Below are 9,600 nucleotides of genomic sequence, written 5' to 3'. Positions count from 1 at the left end.
AGCCTCTCCTCAAAAAACCGACCCTTTCCACCACCAACATCCAGAACTACAGACTGGTATCTCTTCTTTCATTCCTCTCTAAAACACTGAGACGTGCCATGGCTAACCAACTGTCTTCCTATCTCTCATCTAACAACCTGCTTGACCCTCACTAGTCAGGCTTCAAGAAGGTACACTCCAAGATGACGGCTCTCCTCGCGGTGAGTCCCTCCCTGCTGCCAGAGCCTCGTCCCTCTCATCGGTTCTCATTCTCCATGACCTGTCTGCAGCATTTGACACAGTGACCCACCAGATCCTCCTTGCCACTCTCGCTGAACTTTGCATTGCTGAATCTGCCCTTTCCTAGTTCACATCCTACCCGACGAATCGCACCTATCAGGTACCATCGAATGGCTCCTTGTCCAAACCTTGCCCGCTTGACAATGGTGTCCCTCAAGGCTCTGTACTGGGGCCCCTTCTGTTCTCCCTCTATACCAGATCTCTGGGCTCTGTAATTACATTAAACGGCTTTTCCTATCACTGCTACACATGTCTACGCATATGTCTGGCAGACGTCAGCACTTGGAGAACTGCCCACCACCTGAGGCCTTAACCTCAACAAGACTGAGCTCCTCCTAATGCCAGGGAAAGATTGCCCACACATGGACTTACTGGTCACTGTTGAGAACATCACTTTATCTCCCTCTCCAACTGCCAGAAACCTCGTGTGGAACTGGACTATCAGTTGTGCTGCACAGCAAACATCACCGCGGTGGCCCGATTCTGCAGATTTGCAATTCACAACATCCGCGGGATCCGGCCCTTCCTCACAAGGGAAGCAGCTCAGCTGCTATTCCAAGCGATGGTCATCTCCCACCTTAACTACTGCAACTCGCTCCTGGCTGGACTCCCTGCCTCTACGATTAAACCTTTGCAGCGTATCTAGAACTCTGCAGCGTGCCTTGTGTTCAACCTTGCCTACTGCCTTCCTCAATGATTTGGTCAAGCCACACACCCCAGCTCGATCCCTCCGCTCAACTACCTCAGCTGGACGTCTGGTACCGCCATCGCTTAGAGCAAGCAAAGGTCGATCAGCGAAGTCACAACTCTTCTGTTTTGGGACCTCAGTGGTGGACCAAGCTCCCTGCCAATGTCAGGATCGCAGAGTCGCTCACCAGCTTTCGCAAAAGACTCAAAGCTCACCTGTTCAGAGTTCACCAAGACACTGCATAGCCATCCAGTCCCTTCCACCAACCATTGTATGTTGTACGTCCTGGCACTTATTGTACGTTGTACTTATTCATAGTACTTAATTGAGTAGCATCTGCAGAAGCTGTTATCACTGCTGTATAAGGGGAATGGGTTAGCCTAGCGATTGTTAGTAGTCACTTCTTATGGCAAATGTACTTACTGTAGGTCGCTTTGGATAAAAGCGTCTGCTACTTGCCCTAAATGTAAATGTAAATCATTGTATCCTCTGTAAAGCGCTTTGAGTTTGAGAAAAGCACTACACAAAAACAATGTATTATTAGGGACCAGAGATGACATCATTAGGGACAGTAATGACATCATTAGGGACAGTAGAAGACATCATTAGGGACAGTAGAAGACATCATTAGGGACAGTAGATGACATCATCAGGGACAGTAGATGACATCATCAGGGACAGTAGACGACATCATTAGGGACAGTAGACGACATCATTAGGGACAGTAGATGTCATCATTAGGGACAGTAGATGACATCATTAGGGACAGTAGACGGCATCATTAGGGACAGTAGATGGCATCATTAGAAATACTAGATGACATCATTAGAAAAACACTAGATGACCTCATTAGGGGCATAGATGACATTAGGGACAGTTGAGTGAAGACAGTTGAAGACGTCAGTCAACAATAATTTACATCATTAGAGACTGTAGACGTCATCATTAGAGCGTGAGATCGTTTTAGCACTGATACCGTACGGTACAACCCATCATAATATTAAATGATAAACATCTTAATGAAAGAGAAATCCAACCCTCCCCTCCCTGAGACAGTGTGATTGGTGGCAGACAAACACCTGACCTAGACAGACCATTTCATTGGTTGCAGACAGACACCTGACCTGGAGAGACCATGTGATTGGTTGAGAGGCCTTTTGAGGCCCAGGGTTATCTTGGCTAATCGCTATAGGTAGCAGCATAAGTCACAAACACATAATATAAGATGGACAAAACAATATAGAAACGTTTTTATTTTAAATGTGAACAGAATGCCCTGCATTAAAGAGCTCTTTGGTTTAAAAGAAAGAGTCAATTGAAATATATTTAAAAAAAAACACCCCAGAACTACTCACCCACAAGCCAACATGGCTGCATTCCCAAGCAGCAGGAAAAGACCCGCCCCTTCTGGGCCAGAGAGGGCGTGATGTTGTTACAGAGAAACTATTGTTTAATTGTGTTTTGTAGTTAATGCCGTATGCTTTCAGCACATAATTCAAAGTGTCTTGAGGTCATTTAGGACCAAAGCTTAAGAAAATCTCAACATTGTAAGAATCAGGAGGGGGGAGTCCACTATCAAGGACACTTCTTAGGATCCTTCAGGTTTAGGTCTAGTTTCCTTGGACATGGGACGGACTCTAAAAGTCCCTAGGTAAAAAAACTGAACCGTTCTTCACAGTAAGTCCTGGTCTTGTTCTGTTGAAGCCAAGATATAAGAACACAATAGATACTTCAGATCATTATGGGATGGAACACAGTCCTGTTGAAACCAAGACATACATTAGATATATCAGATGTATAGGCTGTGTTGTAAAGCAGGGAGAATATATAGTGTGTGTCTATGTGGTCAACCCAGCAGATAACATAGTGTGTGTGTGCGTGTGCGTGTGCGTGTGTGTGTGTGTGCGCGCGCGCGTGTTTAATAAAGCAGACACAATCATATATTGTGTGTGTACCTTTATTGCCTCAGGAACGGAACACGTGCACGGCCCGGACCACATACTGCCGACAGATGGGACACTCCGACATCCTCTTTCCACACTTAGTGCACGTGACCATGTGGCCGCACTCCAGCAGGACGCAGTCGATGGGAGAGTCCATGCACACCCTGCACAGAAGGTCCTCACCCGCTGCAGTGGAATCCCCCAGGCCTGGGACACACAATATGAAAGTATGATACACACAATATAATACACACAGGATGTCCTCTGCTGCTGCTTCGCCCATTACAGGGGAAACACACACACACACACACACACACACACACACACACACACACACACACACACACACACACACACACACACACACACACACACACACACACAGCTACCCCAGCAAACTCCCCTTCTTGACAGATAATGAGGAATTGGGAATTAAACAACTTCTCAGAATCTGGGTAAAACTATTTATCCATATCTCAGCGTATCCCGTAAAACACAGAAAAAAACCACGCACACACACACACACACACAAACACACACATAATATGACAAATAAATATGTTAAGGTTGGAGGTCCAGGTGAGTCACTAAGCAGCCTACTGACCCTGGTTATGCAGCTCCAGGTCGTTCTGGTAGAGCCGGGTCACTCTCTCCATCAGCTCCCACTTTTCGCAGCATCCTTTGTAGTTGACAAAGTTGCGGGCCAGGATCTCCTTGAGCTGGCGGACGCTCAGCTGCTCGATGTCCTCCAGCGAGGACAGGTCGGAGAGGGAGGCCCTGCGCCCCGGGACCGCCACCTCCTCAGAGTCCGACCACTGCAGGGAGACACACAGCTGAATGGATATACACCAGGGGGCAGGTGGAGAATTCCAGCGTAGAGCTCGAGTGAAGAGCTCTAGTGTAGGGCTCTAGTGAAGAGCTCTAGTGAAGAGCTCTAGTGAAGAGCTCTAGTGCTACGCTAGAGCACTCCACTAGAGCTCTAGTGGAGAGCTCTAGTGAAGGGCTCTAGTGTAGAGCTCTAGTGAAGGGCTCTACACTAGAGCTCTAGTGAAGAGCTCTAGTGTAGAGCCCTACACTAGAGCTCTTCACTAGAGCTCTTCACTAGAGCCCTACACTAGAGCTCTTCACTAGAGCTCTAGTGAAGAGCTCTAGTGTAGGGCTCTAGTGTAGGGCTCTAGTGAAGAGCTCTAGTGTAGAGCTCTATTGAAGAGCTCTAGCACAGGGCTCTGGGCTACAGCTCTAGTGTAGAGCTCTAGTGAAAAGCTCTAGTTTAGTGCTATAGTGTAGAGCTAGCCCAGGGCTCTTGGCTAGAGCTCTACACTAGAGCTCTAGTGAAGATCTCTAACGTAGAGCTCTAGAACAGGGCTCTGGGGTAGAGCTCTAGTGGAGGGGTCCAGCGTAGAGCTCTAGAACAGGGCTCTGGGGTAGAGCTCTAGTCTAGGGCTCTGGCATAGGGCTCTGGTGTAGAGCTCTATTCCAGAGCTCTAGCATATCGTCTATTCTAAACGATGTCTGCATACGTCAAAGGTGTCTGTGCGCGAGTGTATGTGTGTGTACCTCCAACTGCGGCCCAGTGAGGCTCTCAGAGTCAGAAACCTCGACCTCCACCTCCACACACACACACACACACACACACACACACAAACACAATGCTTGGATCAATGCAGTTCAATCAAACACGCTGGCTGGACAACACATGTGCCGTTCAACAGGGGTCCTCACCTCTTCGGTCCCCTGTGGGGGGGCCGTCCCACCGGGTGCAGTATCTGTAGGGGTTGGGGCCGCGGCGGGGTCCGTGTGGACGGGTAACGTCTCGGTGGGGAATGTTTCCGTAGAGGCGGTGTGTGCCGAGGGCGGGGCCGCTGCATGGGCGGGCTCCGTGTGTGCGCGTGCGTGCGTCGTGTCTGTGTGCGCTGTGTGTGCAGAGTCTGAGGGCGCCGTGTGTGTGGGTGTGGTGTGTTGGTCCGGGGGGAAGGGGGGCGTCTCGAAGCTGGACGTGAGCGGGCTGGTGCTACCGGGTGACGGGGTCTGCTGACCTAAGACCAACTCCACCAGCTCCTCCTAGAGAACCACAACACAGGCGTCCTCGCTTCAGAAACACCGCCACGCCGTCTGACCACGCTACGTCCTCAAGAGTTATCAAGCCTCGCCTGTAGATATACAGCCTCTCCTTTAGTCCTCAAGCCTCTCCTCTAGTCCTCAAGCCTCTCTTCTAGTTATCAAGCCTCTCCTCTAGCTATCAAGCCTCTCCTCTAGTTATACAGCCTCTCCTCTAGCTATCAAGCCTCTCCTCTAGTTATACAGCCTCTCCTCTAGCTATCAAGCCTCTCCTCTAGTTATACAGCCTCTCCTGTAGATATCAAGCATCTCTTGTATTCATCAAACCTCTCTTCTAGTTATCAAGCCTCTCCACCCATAGCCGGGTGGAGGCCGGCTGACGCTATGTACTGCAATATTACTATATATATATATATATATGTATGTATTCAAAATTAAAAAAAATTAAAAAATAAACTTTATTTGTCCCCAGGGAGCAATTGAGTATGTAGTATTACTGTAGTACCTTCTCTCTGCAGAGCTGGGTGGGGACTTCGTGCAGGTGGAGGTAGTCTCGGAGGTCCTTCACCTTCAGCTTCATTAGTTCAGCCGGCTCCAGCAGGTTACCGTAGAAACGCTGGCAGGTGTGGCAGAGGCGGGGCCTGGGATCCGCCTCAGCGGAGCAGCTGCTGCAGTAGTCCTTCTTACAGTCAACACACACATGCTGGGGAGAGACAGACACACAGTGAGAGAGAGACAGACACACAGTGAGAGAGAGACAGACACACAGTGAGAGAGAGACAGACACACAGTGAGAGAGAGACAGACACACAGTGAGAGAGAGACAGACACACAGTGAGAGAGAGACAGACACACAGTGAGAGAGAGACAGACACACAGTGAGAGAGAGACAGACACACAGTGAGAGAGAGACAGACACACAGTGAGAGAGAGACAGACACACAGTGAGAGAGAGACAGACACAGAGAGAGAGAGAGACAGACACACAGTGAGAGAAAGACAGACACACAGTGAGAGAGAGACAGACACACAGTGAGAGAGAGACAGACACACAGTGAGAGAGAGACAGACACACAGTGAGAGAGAGACAGACACACACAGTTAGAGAGAGATAGACACACAGAGAGAGAGAGACAGACACACAGCGAGAGAGAGACAGACACACACAGTTAGAGAGAGACAGACACACAGTGAGAGAGAGACAGACACACACAGTTAGAGAGAGATAGACACACAGTGAGAGAGAGACAGACACACAGTGAGAGAGAGACAGACACACACAGTTAGAGAGAGATAGACACACAGTGAGAGAGAGACAGACACACAGTGAGAGAGAGACAGACACAGTGAGAGAGAGACAGACACACACAGTTAGAGAGAGTGATAGACACACAGTGAGAGAGAGACAGACACACACAGTTAGAGAGAGTGATAGACACACAGTGAGAGAGAGGCAGACACACACAGTTAGAGAGAGAGATAGACCCACAGAGAGAGACAGACACACAGTTAGGGAGAGACAGACACACACAGTTAGAGAGAGAGATAGACACACAGAGAGACACAGACACACAGTTAGAGAGAGACAGACACACAGTTAGAAAGAGAGATAGACACACAGTTAGAGAGAGACCGACACAGTTAGAGAGAGACATAGACACACAGTTTTAGAGAGAAAGACGGACACACAGTTCGAGAGAGACAGACAGACCGACAGGTATCTACAAGTATTAAGAAAAATCAAGATTTGGCACCAGTTTATCGGTTCTTGTGTCGCACAAAGAAGGGCGACCCTATATCGCCGTATTGTTATTTTGTCCCAGCCCTACTAGATATGGTTTCAGTGATACATTGGCCAGCGATGTTACTGGGTGGTAGAAGAGTATAAAGGTTACTCAGTGAATAATGGGGAAGTGTCAAAGAGCCCGTAGCCAAATAGCAGTATAGTAAACTTGTCCAAGGTATTGAGATTGCTTCAACCAGTTCAATGTCCCTACACATCACCAGTAGCTGTGATGTGTAGATAATGTTCTACATTAATGGGATAACTAGCTGTTAGCCTAGTTCTGAGACCCGGACATAATTTGTCAATACGTAATTCAAGTTGCAATGTTGAACATTTCAACTGACATTTAGCAATCAATAGAAATCACATCCTGTAACTGATCATTTCGGCATATAAAGAATGGCAGCCCGTACCGCTGTCTTTGTTTACAAGAATATTACTTTCAACCCTCCTAGGCCCCTCCCACTCACACCACCCAGCCAGCCGAGCTACACTGGTTCCCTTCACCCAGTCTGCCAACTCCAGTCAGAGTGGAAAGGACTCTGGTAATTCGGTGAATTTTGAAAATTTGAAAGTCTCCTGCCAGTCGGTAACAGTCGGTTGACTATAGGGTTGGTTAATGCATGATTAACTACTAAGCTGTAATAGAGGGTTGACTATAGGGTTGGTTAATGCATGAATGTTAACAAGTCAGGGTCAGTGGTGTCCATGGTTACCTTGCGGGCAAGGGTGTGGAACCCATCACCACAGGCCTTACAGCGGGGCTGCTGATTGGCCGAGGGCTGGCTGCTGTAGCCAGAGTTGGTGTAGGCCTGCTGGCAGTGCCCCCTGCGCGCCGGCTCCTCCGACGGAACGTCGTCCACACACAACCAGCTGCAGCACGACCACATGGGTCTAACACACACACACACACACACACACACACACACACACACACACACACACACACACACACACACACACACACACACACACACACACACACACACACACACACACACACACACACTATTCTAAATGTCTTACTCCTAAATAATAGTGACACACATACTGCATGCGGATAATATGTGTCCTAACATAGACTGTAGAAAATAAGGACAATTACTATGAATAGGTGCTAACATTATTTGTGAGTGTGTGAGAGGCTGCGGACTAATGATTAATTTAAAGCATTAGCCAAGTGACATCCTATATCCGACCGGCTACCTGTGGCACGATGTAAGAACTGTGTCATCACTACGACACGTACAAAAAACGTGAGTTAGAACTGTGGTACCTTGTAAGTTCCATAGTACTAGGGGAGTATTGCGGTACTTGGCGAGTACTGCGGTACTAGGCGAGTACTGTGGTACTAGGTGAGTACACTTTGTCAGCATTAATGTGATACTGTCTCAGTACTGTGGTACTAGGTCAGTAATATGGTACTACGGGATTACTGTCAGTACTGCAGTACTAGAATAGCAATGTGGTACCAGGTGAGTACTTTCTGGGCTGCTGCAATAGGGGAGTACGCTCAGTAGTACTGTGTTATTCTGCAGAGGTCATGTTTAAGCAACCATTAAGAGTTAGTGAATACCTAACAGTTGACCACTATATACAAGACAGTATAAACATACACAGAAGACAATACTAATACTCAGAAAGAGGAGTGTCTAAATTACTTCTCAGGAATAATGCCAACGTGTCTCGTAATGCTAGGAGTTCAGACCAACTGTCCAGATCAAAATATATGTCACTGTATCTTCCCTTTAAGAACTCTAGCCATTCACTGAATATAAAGCACATGGAAATAATACCAAGTCCATGGAAATGTAGGGATGCAAGTGTGGAAATGGTCAATTTAGTTTTAACCAACTGCAGTTTGGACAGATAACATAGTAAGGCTAAATGGGAGTAGTATTTCTAGATGTATTTATATTTAAATTTACATTATAGGTGGACAGGTAACATAGAGCTAAATGGGAGTTCTATTTATAGATGTATTTATATTTAAATGCACATTATAGGGGGAGAAGATAACATAGTACAGATAGATTGGATGTAGTATTTAAAATTAATTGATAGTTAAATGTGATTTATTAGGTAGACAGGTCACATAGTACACCTAGATGGGAGAAGTACTATAACGTAATGATTTTTTAGATTTGAATGTAAATGATGATGAATGGTTTGGATAATAAAGTACAACATTATGGGAAAGTGAAAGTTAAACAAAGTTCGACATTATGTGTCAAGGGGTATTAAAAGCTCAAAAGTGATCAGAGTATAACAATTGGTACTGTGGTATAAATACACGATAAGAGAAGATAAGAGAAGTTAAAAGCAGTAGTCTTACCTGAAGAGACGACAACAAGTCGGACTGGAAGCTCGTCAGCCTCTTCTTCAACCGGTGGTCGAAAGTTAACCTTACTCGACTAGTCAACGAAACTTCATAAACTAGTTCCGTACATATAATGATGTAAACTATATGTATTTTAAACGACAGCGGATTAAAGTTAATCAAACTTTTTAAAAAGCGACATCTCTGTTGTTAGGTTCAACCAGGAAGAGACTCCTGGACGAGACTCCTCCTCCTCCCGTGGACCTGCCCCCTGGCGGTTTACACAAGCAGCCTTGATTACCTAGTCGCCCGTGGTTCCCTTACTAGTTCCCCTCCTGAGCTATCGTCAGTAACCTGTAGTTCACTAGCTAGTGGTTCACTAACCCAGCGACAGTTAGATGTAGCTTCCCAGCTAGTGACCTAGAAACTGTTATCTAGAGTATCCTCTAGAGTCAGGGGCAGTAACGTATAGTTCCCCTATAGTTACCTAGATTTACTTCCCGGACCTGGATCAGTTACCTGTAGT

General features: G+C 46.9%; 1 protein-coding gene across 2 annotated transcripts; it reads right to left on the bottom strand.

Annotated features, from left to right (window-relative positions):
- Positions 1 to 2,202: 2,202 nt before the first annotated feature.
- On the bottom strand, positions 2,203 to 9,343 carry rffl (ring finger and FYVE-like domain containing E3 ubiquitin protein ligase). Of its 2 annotated transcripts, XM_060075870.1 has the most exons (8): positions 9,090 to 9,343; positions 7,471 to 7,648; positions 5,474 to 5,671; positions 4,633 to 4,971; positions 4,468 to 4,518; positions 3,515 to 3,725; positions 2,923 to 3,117; positions 2,203 to 2,662 (listed from the first exon to the last, which is right to left on the bottom strand). In XM_060075870.1, the coding sequence occupies exons 2-7, from the start codon at positions 7,642 to 7,644 to the stop codon at positions 2,933 to 2,935; spliced, it is 1,158 nt and encodes a 385-aa protein (XP_059931853.1). In that variant the 5' UTR covers positions 7,645 to 7,648; positions 9,090 to 9,343; the 3' UTR covers positions 2,203 to 2,662; positions 2,923 to 2,932. The 2 variants fall into 2 exon arrangements, with proteins under 2 accessions (XP_059931853.1, XP_059931854.1); XM_060075871.1 differs by lacking the exon at positions 4,468 to 4,518.
- Positions 9,344 to 9,600: the final 257 nt, after the last annotated feature.

This window comes from Gadus macrocephalus, chromosome 16, assembly GCF_031168955.1.
Source record: "Gadus macrocephalus chromosome 16, ASM3116895v1".
Classification (NCBI taxonomy): domain Eukaryota; kingdom Metazoa; phylum Chordata; class Actinopteri; order Gadiformes; family Gadidae; genus Gadus; species Gadus macrocephalus.
This window is presented reverse-complemented; position numbering and strand designations above follow the sequence as displayed.